The sequence below is a fragment of the Anthonomus grandis genome, chromosome 12, assembly GCF_022605725.1.
Source record: "Anthonomus grandis grandis chromosome 12, icAntGran1.3, whole genome shotgun sequence".
In the NCBI taxonomy this organism is placed as follows: Eukaryota; Metazoa; Arthropoda; class Insecta; order Coleoptera; family Curculionidae; genus Anthonomus; species Anthonomus grandis.
This window is the reverse complement of record NC_065557.1, coordinates 25,839,843-25,857,582: the sequence shown is the minus strand read 5'-3', so window position 1 is coordinate 25,857,582 and position 17,740 is coordinate 25,839,843. Positions and strand designations below refer to the sequence as shown.

The following is a 17,740-nucleotide window of genomic DNA, read 5'->3' as shown; positions in this document are numbered from 1 at the left end:
CTATATACTAAGCATACAGTATAAGCTAAGGCGAAGATTTCATTTGTTAGTGTTTTGTGTTAATTCAATGTTTTAGTTTTACCTCCATAAGTCGTTTCCTTCCTAACGCCTGAAGAATTTCTTGGGCTTCTGGGTAGTCTTTCATGGCCGCTAATACATCTTCTCTCGAGAGTGAAAAAAGCTCTGAGTAACCTACTGATCTCACATCGGCAGTACGTCTTGAAATAAGTAATAAATTTCATTGAATAAACAGATAGATAGATAGATAGACAGATTATTTAAATTTATTTAGGGTTCTACTTAGATTTATTTTATTATTTTCACCTATAGTATGTAGTTTTTAGTAGTTCATCTCATTGCAGGTCTGGGCTCCAATTTAGGTTATTCGGGTTATTTAGGATATATTATTGCAAATTTTAATACTTGCTTTGACTATGTCATTTTCTGGAAATTTTACCACTCATTATTGTCCTGCATATAAAACTTATTACATTAAATTAACATACTTGTTTTAACATGACAATTAAATTAGAGCGTCAAACACTTTACCATTGTGATCAGCTGAAATAGCATCATAGCGGCAGATGATAGAGTGGCGATGGCACTACAGAGTGTGAGAAAGTGTGAGAAGTTAAGAGAGACGCGAAGTGGGAAATACAATTCTCAGTAGTTGAACACTTCACGTTATATTTATGGTTTTAGTTACATCGCCCCATGAAAATCGCCAGATAATATTTTTTCCGTAATTCTTAAATAATTTCCTTCCAAATAAAAAAAATCAATTACGCTTAAGTATTTCAAGATTTTTGTGACCCGCCCAATTGCTTACTGACATAAGTCGCTCAAATCGTCAGATTATTGAAATATTCACTCTTCTTTATGTAGGTACTTAATTTACCTTGTCCGACGCGCTATCTGACGCGCTCGAGTTTTTCTGATGATCGATTTTTTTTAATCTGATGGACTGCTGTCAACGCACGCCTTTATAAGGATCCTCATATGGTAGGGATTCATTATAGGGTATAAGGTTTCTTCCCATATTATTTTTTGACGTGCTCGACTAACGCGCAAAATCTCCACTTGATCTCCCCTACTATAAGTTTATTTAGAGTTCTACTTACGTTTAGTTAATTATTTTCACCTTTAATGCCTAATTTTTAGATCATTTTGTTTGAGGGCCCTATTTAGGTTGTTTAGATAATTTTATTGTAAATCCACGTAGTTTAAATTTCTAATGATTTTTTTTGTTTGCCTTGGAAAAATTTAAACTATAGTAAACTTGATTCAACTTGACTAATTCAATAAAAAGAGTCTTTTCATTGACATAAAAGTGAATTCCTACGAGTATTTCAGAAAGAACTGTGATCCTGTGTTACATTATAATTGGTGTCAAAAGTAAAGAACATTAAAAGCCAAATTGAGTACTAAACAGTTATGGCGAGCAGAGAGAGGCAAAAAAGGTACGAGATTGTAAACCGAAAGAGGAAGAAGTAAAATAAGACCGTAAACAAAGAAAAGAAGATGAAGAACGAGATCTTAAGCAGATGAAAAAGCAAGAAGAACAGACGAAAAACAGGAAGAATTAATAAATACTTTAAATTTATATATACAGATATAATCATTCAAACCTCGCCTATAGGAAATAGTCTACGAGCGTAAGCGAGAGGGGACATATGGAATCCGCATGAGACAGACACAGGGCACAATACATGCCGTTTTCAAATTAATACGTTTGGCACTGATATTTCCGCCGCAGGGCTCTCCGCCCCTTCATCGAAAAACGAGAGAATTCTTATCCCCACCACACTGCACCGCCAATATGAGATTGCATTTTAAACGTTTAACGTTATTTTTATTCCTCGCTTCCTGCTTAATCAGCAAAGATTAAATTTGAATTCGCTATTTTCTTGTTAAAATGTGTTCTCTTGAGGAAAAAAAGCAAATTATTAAGTTGTATTATGCCGGCAGTTCTGTCGATCAAATATTAGGCAGAATTGCGATCACGTTCGAAAATCGGCCCATTCAGGTACGCAGCACAATTTTTGCAATTATCCATAGGTTTGAGACCTTTGGGTGCTTGCAAAATTGCAGGAAATGCTACGCAAATGAGCAACCACCTGTTGTTAGATCGCTAGGTGAAGAAAGGGAGCTTCGAGAGGTTAATGTTGCTATTGCTGAAATGAACTTTCCTTGCAATAGTACAACCATTGCCAAAGAAATGGGTATTGAGGCTTTAAGGGTTACAAGAATTTTAGATAGAAATAAGTACAAGTGCTATAAGTTGCAAAAAACCCAAAAAATTTTCCCACAGGACCATGAGAGACGGATAGAATTTTACCATGAAGTATTGGAAAGGGCAAATCGAGACGAAATGTTTATTAGTAACATTTTGTTTTCAGATGAGTCTTCTTTCTCTATTTGTGGTAAACTTAATCCGTCCATTACAGTGGATTATTCGAGGGAAAATAAGCACATAAGCATACCAACACGTACACAATACCCTCAAAAGGTTAATGTATGGGCTGGCATTTTAGGTGATTCAATTATAGGCCCTTTTCTTATCGATGGAAACCTTAATGCCAACAAATACCTTAATCCTTTGAGGGATGAAGTTCTTCCTGCTATTCGAGGGCTCAATATCAATTTAGAACAAGTTTGGTTTCAACAGGATGGTTGTCCCACTCATAACGCATTAGTGGTACGTCAATTTCTCGAAACGTCTTTCCCTGATTGAACAATCAGTGGAAACGGTACTATTAAATGGCCCGTCAGAAGCCCCGATTTAGCCCCCAATGATTTTTTTCTTTGGGGATAGCTAAAAGAATAAATTTATTGGCACGAAAATGAACGGACTACTCATTTAGAAGAGCTTTGTGTTAAAATTAGGCAAGCATTTAATATTATCTCCATTAAAATGTTGTCGAACATGAGAAGGTCGTTTTATGATCGATTGACGTACTGCACTACTAAACAGGGTGGCCTTTTTGAACCTGACATAAGATCTTTTTAATTTTTATTTAATATTATCAAATTAACTTAATTTTTTGCTTTATTTTGAATTCATTTTTGTATTTCCTATTCAATATTTAGTTAATTTATGTTTACAACATTATTGCACTCGGGTTTTAGTTTATTTTTTGCTGTTAGGACAGGCAGCAGCAAACGAAACAATGTTTTTATTTTATTTGCCACAGAGCAGTGCATCTCCGCTTGAACTCCTTAAGAATACTGAAAGGTTTTGGTTTCGGACTTCGGCGGGGTCCGCTGTTTCGAGTATGTTGTCACAACGTTGCCAGACCTACCGTGATATATAATTCCTATAGGCGAAGTTAGAATGATCATATCTGTATATATATATGATATAATGTTGATATATTATTTTACTTATATATGTAGAGGGAGGGTAGTCTTGGGCGACTAGTTAAATAACAAACATTTTTTTAACAATTTTCTTGAGGTATCGGTCCTGATGAGGGCTATTGTTAAAATAGCTAAAAAAAAATTTAGTTCAAAACATTTTTGTTATATATATAAATATATAATTAATATCATATATACTAATTAAATCCGGCCTTAAACCAGAAAATTAAGAACTGATTAAGACCATGCAAGTTGAATATTTGGAGAAAAAACAGAACAGCCAATGAACATCTTTGAAGAAACAGTTGAAGTATTAGGGCAAGTACAAAAAAAGAACAAGAACTAGAAATAAGAGTAAAACACACTTCTCTTTATACCGATCCTGGAATGCAAATCATAATGAAAGTAAATCCACCAAAATTCAAAGGCAAAGGAGCAAGGAGTACTGGTGCGTACTTTAGAGATGAGATACGTTGAAGCGGATCTATAACAAGTGTACCAGAATCAATTAAAATCTAGTAAATAACAAACTGATGAAAGTATTCAACTCTTTGAGACCCATGTTGCTTGATTAGTAAATCTGGGTTACACTTCCGCCCAACAGAGTTTTGAGACCATTCCATCTATTAGATAAGGAGGGGCATCTCAAACATCGATACGATAAACCCAACGAATCTGGAAAACTTCCATAAGTTAGCAAGAAACATATGCGGCCGTGAGTGTTAGATGTTGGTGGATATAAGATCAAGGTGTGACGCCGAACATCGTAACTCACTGCAGAATTTCACCACTACCAAATTTAATCGTTGGGTCAGCGAATAAGAAAAGGAACCTGATTATTGTTATACACCGATAAAGTCACCCTTGGCTTAACAACATCATATATTAGTGCCAATATATACAGTGCATCCCAAAAGTTATGTCTAAATTCATTTAAAATTCAGGAGTGTGTTCGAAAAAAAAAACGCTCGGATCGAAATCGTCATCAAATAACTCTTGCACGGGAATAAGTTTGTAGGGGTGATATTTGTGCTTTTTAACTATTCGGTGAACTATAGATTTCGCCATGTGTAAATTTGCCCCAATCTGCTACAGAGGAGTGCATGGATTTTCTTCCAAAGAAAGCAAAACGTCAAGTTGTTCATTTTCATCTCGAGCAGAACGATCAGATTTCGGCATGACCGAATTCGCTAAATTTAGCCTCTATTCTACTCACCACCTTTTGACATATCGGACGACGATCAGGATGGATTTCATTGAATAATTGAGCAGCTTCTCTTTGAGTACGTGCTCTATCATCAAACCCAACCATGCACAGAATTTCTATTTTTTCTCGTTAATTTTACCATTGTGAAAACCGCAACTTTGCTCGTATACTTCACACTTGACAATATCTGTTTGGCGCACAACTGTCATACAGTTTCTATGAAAATACACGGTCACCAACCAATAATAAAAAAACACGAATGAATGGAATTTTCCTCTGTATAGAAATTTTCAGAGATAAGGTGACTCGTAAGGTGAACTTCAATAATAATATTTGGTCATCTTTAGGTATAGGACATGATGCATGAAAGAATTTCTCATTCACCTCATGAAAGAAGTTTTCCAGAATTCCATGCGAAATTCAAAAATGAAATAAAAAAAGGTGCTTTCATTTGAAAAAATTAAGTTGCTGGTTGTAATTTATTTTTGAGCAACCTTGTATATACAAACTTCACGTACAAAAATGCGCAACTTGAAATAAAAATCGACGGGTCCGACCGTTTTCTTTTTCGAACACAGCCCTGAATTTTAAATGAATTTAGACATAACTTTTGGGATGCACTGCATATATAATGAATTAGTGATAACTTTATCAGCAAATATTAGTGCCAGACTTTATGAATGCTCAGCAGTTTAAAATTGTTAATATAACCGCATATTGTTCATAAAAGCTAAAAATGTTCTTATGTAGCCTTTAAATAACCTTGAAGGTCAAGTCAAGGTCAAGTTAAGGTCACCATCAGATGCACCGATTGATTCCCCAAGACTTTTGTATTTAGAGATTTTTTCTAGCGCCCATATTTCCCAAGATTTTTGGGTGTGTCGATACTTTTGGGACACCCCATATACAGATCGTGTTTTCGTTCGTTACTTATAGGAAACCGCATAGAGGCGAAATTTTGCAACGTCGCGCGTGTACGAGTGCCTGCGACAGAGCACCGCCCTGGCCGAGCCGAGGACGGGATTAGTAAACATCTGACTTTCGTGGGAGTTGCGTCGTCTGGGGACAAAATGTCCCAAAATATTACGCGAAAATCCAGGCATTTTTAAAACATTTATTCTAATGCGGGTTTTACAGACATGACAATGTGTAAAACCCGCATAGAATTGTAATCTTATAATGTTTAATATGCTGTATTTTGCATAATGAAAATTAAAGCGTTATTCTAATAAAAAATAAAATATCAACTCATAAAAATATAATAAAAAATCAGAAATAAAACTCTAATAAACAAACTTAACAACATATCATTTTTTAAATAAAAGGCTCAAATAAACCGCCTTCTTTCGCTAAACAAAAACTATCTATATAACCTATCTATAGATATAACCTATCGTAAAAGCTATTTCGCACCTCCAAAAGAGTTTCAGGTAAAATGGAATTGGCATCTTCGACAATTTTATTTCGCACCTCCTCTAAATTCGTTGGCCTACTAAATTCATGCTTGTAAATGGTCTGCTTAAGGTAACCCCACAGATAAAAGCCATTTGGAGATAAATCTGGAGATCTAGAAGGCCATTTAATATCGCCAGTCCTACTAATAAGGAAAAGTATTTGTTAACAATTCTTCTACCCTAGCCGCGTTATGAGCAGGACAGCCATCTTGCTGGAAATAAACCGATCCCAGGTCTACATCAGGTAGGATTTGAATGGCAGGAAGAACTTGATTTTGCAGCAACTCAAGGTACTTTTGGGCGTTTAAAGTAATAAAAAATGACCCTATAACATTGTCGCCCAAAATACCTGCCCAAACATTCAATTTCTGAGAATACTGGGTACAAAACTGAAAACTTCTGTGCTCGTTTTCCTGAGACCAATAACGAACAATGGCAGGATTGTGTTTGCCATATAATGGAAAAGAAGATTCATCAGAAAACAAAGTATTTTTTAAAAAATATTCGATTTCATTTGCCTTTTCCATCATGGTTTCCCAAAATTTCATTCTTCGCCACTGGTTTTCAGGAAATATTTCCTGAGTTTTTGAATACTTGAAACATTTGTACCCATATTTTTTCCAGATACGAACGAGCAACAGTTTTATTGCTCATTCCCAGTTCCTCTCAAAAACTTCTAGTGGACCGTGTCGATTCAAGTTCGAATCAAGTTCTAGGGTACTGCAAACCATTTCTTCCCACCGTTCTATATTCTGGACCACTTCAACAGGTGGTTCTTGACGTTTTGTGTGGCATTTTTTACAATCTTGAAGACAAAAAGATGTCTCAAAATTTGAAACCACATTTAAAACCGTTTTTGCACAAGGAATCGGTCTATTCTCAAATGTCACTGAAAACAAATCTCTACATTATACTGCCGAATTGCCTCCATAAAACCATTTGATTAGTTGAACTCTTTCGGAAGGGGTATAAACAGCCATAGTGAAAAAAACACGAAAATAACGCTCAAAAATTATTAATGCAACGTGCAATAACACAGCAAAGTGAGGTTTGCTGACTCCTGGTTCAAAAAATAAAAACGAGAAATTCCGCCGCCTGCAAGCCGCAACCAAGCGGTGTTGCCATTATTTTGGGTAATACGTAGCTCACGACAACACGATTTGTATATAGATCGTATACAGATCTATTAGCTCACGATATGAGTATTAGCTCACGATAACACGATAAGAAGAATTTTTAACAAATACTTTTCCTAACCACCTTATTAGTGGGACTGGCGATATTAAATGGCCTCCTAGATCTCCAGATTTGTCTCCAAATCACTTTTATCTGTGGGGTTACCTTAAGCAGGCCATTTCCAAGCTTGAATTTAGTAGACCAACAAATTTAGAGGAGTTGCGAAATAAAATTGTCGAAGGTGCCAACTCCATTTTACTTCCAATTCTTTTGGAGGTGCCAAATAGCTTTTATGATAGGTGAAGTTTTTGCTTAGCGAAAGGAGGCGGTTTATTTGAGCCTTTTATTAAAAAAATGATATGTTGTTAGTTTTGTTTATTAGAGTTTTATTTCTGATTTTTTATTATATTATTATCAGAGTTGATATTATATTTTTTATTAGAATAAAGCTTTAATTTTCATTATGCAAAACATAGCATATTAAACATTTATTTTATTAAGATTACAATTCTATGTGGGTTTTACACATTGTCATGTCTGTAAAACTCGCATTAGAATAAATATTTTAAAAATACCTGGATTTTCGCATAATATTTTGGAACATTTTATCGCCAAACGACGCTGCTCCCACGAAAGTCAGATGTTTACTAATCCCGTCCTCGGGCCGGCCGGGGCGGTGCTCTGTCGCAGGCACTCAGTACACGCGCGACGTTGCAAAATTTCGCCTCCATCCGGTTTCCTATAAGTAACGAACGAAAACAGGATCTATATTTATTTTAAGTATAGTTATTAACTATATCTTAAAATATATACAGGGTATTGCACCTCCAGGCGGAACATAGGAAATCCCATGTAATTTTTAATAGGGTCAAATATTGGCTCTCCTAATTATTTTAGAGAAAAAATATATTAGAGTAATTTAAAGAGCACTAAATCCTAGTAGAAGGCCTGGAATCCTGGCTAGGATCCTATCTGCAACTATAACCTTCGGGAAAAGGAAAAAGACTTATAATCACACATATTGGAAGCGAAGAGGGATTTTTAAAAGAAGGTCTGCTAACCTTTGAGTCGACTCGCACAGGAGATTACCATGAAGACATGAACTCAGACATTTTCGAGGACTATTTTGGTGAAATGATAAAATTTCTTCCGGCTAATTCGGTGGTGGTTATGGATAACGCAAGCTATCATTCACGGCGAATAGAGACGACGTCAACTTCAAGTTGGAGAAAGCAAGAAATTATCGATTGGCTGACTGCAAAAGGTATTGCGTTTGAAGCAAATTTGATAAAAAAAGAACCGCTGGCAATAGCAAACTTCCACAAAACTCGTTTCATGAAATACGCCGTGGAAGATATAGCCGAAAAATATAATATAACTGTACTGCGCTTACCGCCATATCATTGCGAACTAAATCCTATAGAACTGATATGGGCGCAGGTAAAAGGATTTGTAGCAAGATAAAACACGACTTTTAAAATGAAAGATGTTAAGCTACTGTTTGATCAAGCCATTACGGAAGCGACACCAGAGAATTGGCGAAAAGCAGTCCAGCATGTAATTAAGCAGGAGGACAAAATGTGGGATCTTGACAACCTCATCGATCAGACAGTCGATCCTTTAATTATAATGTCAAGAGGTGATGACAGTTCGTCAGATGACGAAGAAGACTACAATCTATTATAATTTAAAATTGTTATACACTGTTCAAAAAGTGCCAGATCCAAAAGTGACATTTTCAACTGTTTTACTCTACATATTATGTTCAATAAATTTGTGAAAAAAATATATTATTCCATTTAAACAAAAGTAACTTTCTAAAATAAAATAGCATTTAAGTACATTAATTATAAGGTAAAAAACAAGTCCCAGTTGCACGCCTTTGGCGAACCGTTTTCAATGTTTATCAGTGGGTAACAATGGGCAAAACTCATAAATTGACCCAAAACCGGGTGGCACTACCTACAATCAACGAAAAGAAAGAATTTTACATTGAAACTAATACCCAACTAAGGTAGTGGCATAAAATATTGGTGGATCACCAGGTACCACTTTTGCATACCTAATGAGGTTTTATTGCTCTACACACTTCTGAAATAGAGTTTTTTTATAACAAGATGGTTATTGGTAAATTTTATTGGTTTGCCCATTTAAAAGTTATTGGCGAAAACCTTGGTGGAAAATTTGTCTTTTATGTTTGCCTTGTACTTACAGGTATCGCTCAAGGTGAGAAAGTTAGGTAAGGGTAAACTGCTAAGTAAAGTTGTCATAATAAAATTATGGTTTTAATTAAATTATTACTGAAAATTCGTACAATCGTACACATGCACACAAGTTATTATAATATACGCCATAAATAATTAAAAAATTAATATATTAAATCTAAAATATTAACTTAACTGTTATAGCAAATGTTAAAATATTCCTTCGTAAGCTCCGTAATGTTCCTTAAGTAGTGCTAAATAACAATTAACATTTAAATTTTAAGTGAAAAAGAATGGTCCTAAATTGAGGTGTCCGAAAATCCCCGCCCGAACATTAATTTTCTGTGGATACTTCTTGGAGTTCGTGTTCATTGTTTACGTTAGGTTCATTGTTTAAAGTAAATATGCATTCATCTGTAAAGCAAAGCTATTATATCCGTCATATTCAAACAGAACTCCTGCCGCCGTAATTCATCCTCATCTATAAGCTCCTCAAGCCTTCCATACTTATACAAGAAACATTTCTGTTTTTCTAAATCCCGAAAAGTAGTTGTATGATCTATGCCCATGATCTCTCCAAGATTTCTTGTACTTATTTTTCCTTAATTTTCTTCCACGTGTAAAAAAAACTGCAAGTCTATCATTTTCTTCGTTCTATTAACTGTTTATTGTCCTCGTATCGGCGTATTTGGAAAAAAAGCTGCAACAAGTCTCAAATATCTTGGTAATTCTTTTTTTTTAGTAGTGTAACTTATAGCCGAGTTTTCTAATGTAGAATTTTAATGCAATGAACTTATTATGACAAATTATTTGATGTTTATCTATATACCAGTCAAGGTAATACATTTTGGTATAACTAGGAATACGAGGCAATAAATAAAAACAAATTTTCGTAAAGATTTTTGGCTTACATTTATGATTTATTGATTTATATTTTTGCTGTTACTCTTAAATGGACAAACCAAAAATAATTATAGTTATAGTTGTAAAAAATAATAAAAGTTGCAACCAACAAAAGTTGCAGATTTTAGTGCTCTATAAATTATTCTAATACATTTTTTTTCTATAATAATTACGGAAGCCAATATTTGAGCCTATTAAAAATTACATGAGATTTTCTATGTCCCGTTTGGCGATGATATATAGTAAAATATATATAATGATATATTGTAAAATATATATATATATACCCTATATAGCGTCTATTCATTAATTATTCAAAAATTTTGAAAATTTGGCAACAGGGCACAGTCGATGAGGGCCACACAACTAAAATATTTTGACAGTTGTGACGTTTCCGGTTATGCCGGAAGTAGGTGTCAACTTCGTTATTTTAAACGGAGTACCCTGTATATTTTTACATTTTTGGCTTCCACATGAAATTCTAGGTATATTTTATGTATAATGTCCTATACTTAAGTGTAACCGTTTTTGACATCATATTTTTAATTTCATGTGAAAACCTATGTTTATAAGCCCTAACATAATTACCGATTACTCCCTTTTAGTAGCCTTCATTTATTGGTTAGTTTTGGTTTTATTTGAGAGGAAGGACCACTTTAAAAGACTATTTTAATATTTAACTAAAAAAACGATACAGGGGAGTCAGAAACTAGCATTAAAAATTAAAAAGAAAAAATTAAAAAGTCAATTTTTTTAAATAGAAACCCCCTATTTTTATCTTTTTTTTCATAAAGAGAATTAAAAATAAGTTTAACTTTATATAAGGGTATCTAACATAAAAATTGATAGTTTTTGAAGTATTGGCAGTTTAAATTTGGCCTAATATTAAAAGTCGTATAGTAACACGGCTCAAGGATTGTTGATTAGTTGATCATGACGGTTAAAATAAAGTAAGTGGTGTAAAGTAAATGGTTCTTCCAGCAAAGGCAATATCCACCCAGAATGAATCTACTGTTAGTTGGAATTGTAAACTTAATTGGACATATCGATACTTTCAAGGCGAAACATTGGCTCATGCTTTCAAATAGTGACAGTCATGAAAATTGCTAAGGGAATTTGTCATTCAAGCAAATCTTTTTCTGTAGTTTTACAAAAGTTTTTGACAAGATCTTTTCTCTGCCAGTTAATTTTTAGGACAATGTTGACTTATACCTACTTTATACAAGGTCTCCTGAATAAAGCATTGGTATTTCCATGCTTTTAGATTAGCATTGTCTGAGTATGAATCGTTATTTATACTAATAGCTCTTGTCGAGTCACACAATACTTTCTTTCTGACTTTGATAGCGTTTTACTGAAATAAGCCATCATTTGCTTCATATTTTTATGACAGGACGGCACCAATTCCAACATTGCGGGGTTCCGTATCCAAAATAAGTGTTTGTCCCGAAACTAATTACGTAAGAAGTGGGTGGTGGCCAATTTTTGATTGCTTCTTTCTTTATCTAGACCATTTTCTAAAGCTTAATACCAATCTCTAAAATAAGTTGATGATGGTTTCTTCGAAACGAAACGTCGTATGAAAAATCTGGCAATGTTATTTTTTAGAGCTTAAAAAGTGGCCATGAGAAAGCGTCTCTTGTTTTTTCATATCTCTTTAAATAACACCAGAAAAAAATAAAAACGAAATCGGCAAATTTCGGTTTTTCTCGAATGTCTCCGGAACTACTCAAAATTTTAAAACTTTCTAAACGGCGTATTGTTAGTCTCTAAAATGCGCAACTTTTCTCTAATTTAATCAACCTCGTATCTCCTATAGCTGCCGAGATCCCTATAATAGACATCCTTATCTTGCACACACGGTATAGCCAAGGTATCCAACTTTTTTTTAAAAAAAAAAGCAACACTTTCTAAGACTAAGTCTCAGTTTGGTCTCCGGGAGCTTAACAAATACCTCTTGAATGTTTCATCAATGGTCTTCAAATGTCTTCACTAGTATGATGACGTTATCCGGATAAACTAAGCATGCCCAAGTCATTTCACGTAACATAGTTTCCATAAGCCTTTCAAAGTTGGTATGGATGTAAACTGCCAGTAAAGAATAAAGTCTTTTCCTTCGTTTTTGGATGCATTTTGACCTGCCAGTATCCACTCTTCACATCTAGTATTGAAAACTATTATGAACCTGATAGCTTCTCTAAGGCGTCGCCAACTCTTGATAGGGAAATGTTCAAGAACTATGAGATAGCTAAATGAGATTAAATTTGGTGGGCTGTCGCAGCGGCAGCCGGTTTTTTTTTTGGGATATATGACTCAGCCATATTCAAGTGATTGATGAGATACGCGATGAAAGAGTCAGTGTGCAACAAGGACAGAAAACGATAAACATAAAATTGTAACTTATACTGAGTTTACGCTCAGTATATTTTTATCTGTGCAATTTACGAATTTGCTTAGCTTTTACTAATATTTTAAAAAAGTATAATATCTATTATAGTAAATTAAATCAAAAGTTCCATAATTTTTATTTTTGAAAATCCTAATTTTTCTACGCGTCAGAAAAAAACGATTTTCACTTATTTTTTTAAGAAAAATAAACCGGTAGAGAGCCGATAGATACAAGATATGCTAAAAACAAAAAGGTTTTATTTAAAATGCTTATTTAAAAAAGTCTCAAATATATAAAAAAATCGTTGATACATACTTTTTTGTCCAGAATAAACATAATTCTTCTATGCAGTTCTATGCAGTTGACTTTATATTGTAATATCTTCCCAGGTAAAAATGTTTTGCTGTGTATTGAACTTATTTTTAATGTTAAATTCAAATTAAATTAAAGTATTAATTTTATATGATAAATAAAAGATAGAATAAATATTACAAATCCATATAATATTATATTTTAAAGTTAAATAATTGTCAATTAAAGGCAAAATAATATTATTTTTAAATATCATATATATTTTAAAGTCAAATTTACAAATTAAGATAGCTTTTGTCCTCTTCGACGGTTGAGTTTTGTGGTCCATAATCTTTTTTATACAATTCTGCAATTATTTGAACTGAATTTATTAAAGTTTACGTTTTTGTTTGCCACATATACTTTTAATTCATTTCAAAGCAACTCAAATGGGTTCAGATCTGGATGATGGTCCTAATGATGGTCAATCCTAATACATCATGGCCTTTTTCACTCAAGATTTCATCTATTTCACAACATTGTTTGTTTTGTAAAGCTTTATTGTAATATATAATTGGGGATTTAACATAAGTTCATTCAACATAGATTCATCATATGCAATTCCTCTAAGCTGTAACCATTCTTGCATTTACGAAATTGTTAGTGCTTTTTCTAGTAAATCAGATTCTCCGTGACTACATTTTATAATATTCGTAATTCCTGTCACGATGATAGTCGCCACTTGTGGTATTTCATTTACATTTTACATAAAGCATTACTTCAGCTTCCATAAAATTTAATAAATTGCTAATTATTTTACGACTTTGACCGATTAATAATTTATTTTACTTTTAAGACATTTTAAAATTAATAAGTTTCGAAAATGCACAAAAAATACCTGTTACTATCAATTAATTAATCTCGATTGTAACACTTGGCTATAACACTTCGATGTAATCCAATAGGCCTCTACAAGCGGAGCTCTTTAAATGAGCTACGGTATTCGTCAAAGGGTTTTGTGCATCCAAAATTCATCGGCCACTTGGATATGGTTGAGTTGTAGGGTTTTAATTTTTTTGGGTTGCTCTTATGTAATAATTTAATATTGTATAAAAATAGTATTGATCGCGACATCCGGTATATGCACAGTGGGTTAATGGCATTGTAATTTTATTGAAATTCGATTATTTTCTCTCTCTCTCTCTCTCTCTCTCTGAATAAAGTGATTTTTCTGTCTGTCCTTTATCATTGGTCAATTACACCTTGCTCAACGATCAATTTTTTAGGTATTGGCATTTTCGATACTGGGCTGTGGTTGCCATTGGTTTTCCTGTAATTTTAATATTTGTTTATGCTGGATTTATATTACTATTATAATTTGAATACCTTTTGGGATTATCCATTGATTTGCGTACTCGCTGCAACCTAAATTTAAGTGGGCCAACGTTGTATCCTTAATTCTTGTAAAACTGTGTCTGCGTGAGATTATCCTTTGAAGAGGTACCCAGAAATTGCGTTTTGACTTTCTTCTTAAATGATATGATCTTTAGGTTAACAAGTTCAATTTCTCAAGGTTAAAATTCAGCATGTATTTTATCTTATCTCAGATATCATATAGATATCTCAGATATCAGATATTATATATATTTTATCTTATCTCAGTATATCTTACCTCATGGCAACACTAGCCATGTAATGTGAAAATTACTTGGCTTGATAATTTACTTTATAAAAGGCCCTCCAACGTCTTGAGGTAAGTTTGATTCCAATTCTTTTTATAACTTTTTCTCATTTTTAAGACCGCCATTTTTGTTCCAACTTTCACGCTTAAGCGAGGTGTTAAGGCTTAAAGACCATCCCAAGATCGAAGACATTTTTTATTGATTTTGAGACTAGCCATATTGGCTAATTCATATTATTTAATGGCCTCTTAAATTATTAATTATTATACATATAGTATCTAAAGTGCTTTCTCGATAATTTACTATGTAATGTAATTTGCTTTTTTACCGAAGTATTAATTTATTTAATACCTTTTAATTTCACTTTTGAATTTCATACAGTATTATATGTAAGCAACCGCACTGAAATGTATATTTAGTGTTATTTGATATAGCATATTATGTTGTATAGTGTACTGTGCGGTGGGTTACTGAATTTGGCCAAAGGGTAGTTGCATGTTAGCGGGTTATTGATATTTTATTTATTTATTTTATTTTTTATTTTTAGGGTTTTATAACTTTGGTGCAGTTTTATAAAATTTTGATTTTAGAGTTTGCACTTTTAACAAAAAGTATTTTATAAATTTTACAATAGTGATTTTAGTCTTACTATGTGTTATATATTTTTACACCCTTTTCCATGTGAGAACCAATTTGCTAGTTGAAGATTCTTATAACTGCACTTTAAATAAACCCACCAAACTGGATGGGGCCCACAATTTAAAAGGTAAGCATCTCTAGAATAATTCATGCCAACCCACCACCAAGTGATAAGACTGATAAGCTACCGTTAGCATATATCTATCCACTCTATTAAAGATTTTCAACATCGGTCAATTTTTGGATACAAGGTATTTGGATCGGGGATTGGTAGCACCCAGCCAGCTTGCGTCCAATAAAGCTAACTAGTGGAAGTTTTTCTAGCTTCTTGGGTCTATCAAACGCTTAAGGCACTGACGTTTAAGGTGGCCCTCCTCATTAAAATTTCTCCAATATGATTTTTTCCGAGTCTGCCGTCAAGTTACTTAAAAAACAGCTTGGATTAGAAGAATAAACTAGAAATACTTTTAGAATGTGCTATATTTTTATTTGTATCTATAGTTGAAATCGAACCAAAGCATGATACTAAAAAAAACATGGATTCCATCTTGGTTAGTATACATGATCAATATCTGGATTACACACTTAACAAAAATAGAAAAGGACAAAAGCGGTGTTTAGGCTCAACACCATGAGCAAACTACACTAGTTGGCTCTTTCTAAGGTTTCCCCAGTCCCTGATGTAAAACTTTGAACTGGCGTTTTAAGTCAGCAGAAGGAGAGCATGTTCAGCCCACGAGTAAGACTACGAGTTTTATTTCATAAGCCGAAACATTTAAAAACCAATTTTATTATTGAACCACTAGCCTGGCCCACCCGAAGCGGTCTTGCGGGAAAAACAGCATATCGCATAAAAATGATACATTACTCATACCTGAAATTATAAAAACCTAGGAATAATAAGATAAACAGACCAAAAGGTTGATGTAACTGAACATAATTAATTTTTTTTTAAGGAAAAGAAATCCTAAGAAAACTATCAAAGAAATAATGAATTGCAGTATTTGGAGCTTGCGATAAGCCCAAACTTTTGCAACAAAAATATTAAAGAAAATTTTTGAGACAGAAACCTGCCACAAATTTGACAAACAATTTTACAAAAAATCACCTCCCCTAAATAATTTCTAAAATAAAATTCTGAAGCATCCGAATAAGTTTAAAATACCTACAAGAGGATAAAGCATGAGTAGATTACTGCGAGAGCTAAGACAGTTCAAGAAGGATTCCAGTTCTGTGAAATTGTTGTTTAAACATAACTTCTATGACTGGTGTTAATTATTGTCTTCCGGGGCAGAGATACACAGAAAAATTAATAAAAATTCTGTGAGCCCACCAACCAACTAAGTGCTATCAAAAAGTTGACAAACGACAAAAACCTGACACCGCCAAAAAGTAACATTAATTTCTACACAAGTCATAATAAGATGTTAAGGTTGAAGGAGAGAACTGAAGAACTAAACTAAATGAATCAACTAACTAACTAAACTAAATCTAGCTAACTATATACAAGGGAAGTTTGGAATCATGAGATACCCTAACAAACAACTTTGTCTGAAGTAAACACATACAAACAATATTATAATGTTCTTAGTCACTATTTCTGACAGAATTCAGTCCTTAATTGAATTCACACAAGATTAGTTAGTTAAGTTAAAGGTGAGTAATAAATTAAACTCAATCATCAACAATTAAGGGTGAATAATAACATTAATGAAATTTTTTCTCCAATTGAAATCAAACAACCTCTTGACATATCTAAGCACATAGCTCTTGATTCTAAGTGAGTTCAAGTTAAGGAGCTCCAATCAGAAACTCAAGGAAAAATTAATTAGAGATCAAACTCATGTGAGACAATAAATTCTCAGCTTCTGAATAAATTTCAGAAAAGATAAGGTACAGTATATTATAATATCAGATAAAGTAAGCAAAAGCAAAGACAAAATATGAAGATTTGAAAGAGATAAAATAAGGTGAGATTAGCTTATAAAATATCAGAAAAATATATATTGGGTGTTTAATACTTTACAACCCTTCTTACACTTTTCATAATGCTTGACCAAGACTAAATATTTAAGTTTACATATTATAATACTTATAAATATACAAGATATACAAATGAAAGAAAATCAAAATAAAGCTTTAAAGCTTAATAGAGTATTATAAAATAATGAAGATAATATGCAATCCTAATAGTGTAGGTAAGTAACTGAAGTTCGAATGGAAAGTACCAAGTTTCGAAAGACAATTAAAAGGCAAAATAGATCCAGCAAGAATTTCTTCTTAAAAAACAAAGACTAATAACTATTATTCTGAGTTATCATCATCGCTCTCAGAATAATAAATAAATGATATGGCCATTTACCAGCTTTTGATCCATCAATATTTTTTAATTTATATATCATTATACATATAACGGTGACATCTTCTTTAAAATA

At 33.1% G+C, this 17,740-nt stretch overlaps 1 protein-coding gene across 7 annotated transcripts in view; it reads right to left on the bottom strand.

The window, feature by feature from the left end:
- The window catches only part of LOC126743388 (uncharacterized), a 347,135-nt gene that overhangs the window by 139,313 nt on the left and 190,082 nt on the right, over positions 1 to 17,740 (bottom strand). For all 7 annotated transcript variants that reach the window (XM_050450456.1, XM_050450452.1, XM_050450450.1 and 4 more), the window contains one exon: positions 83 to 218. In XM_050450456.1, the coding sequence (XP_050306413.1) occupies positions 83 to 218 (136 nt within the window). The remainder of the gene's footprint in view (positions 1 to 82; positions 219 to 17,740) is intronic.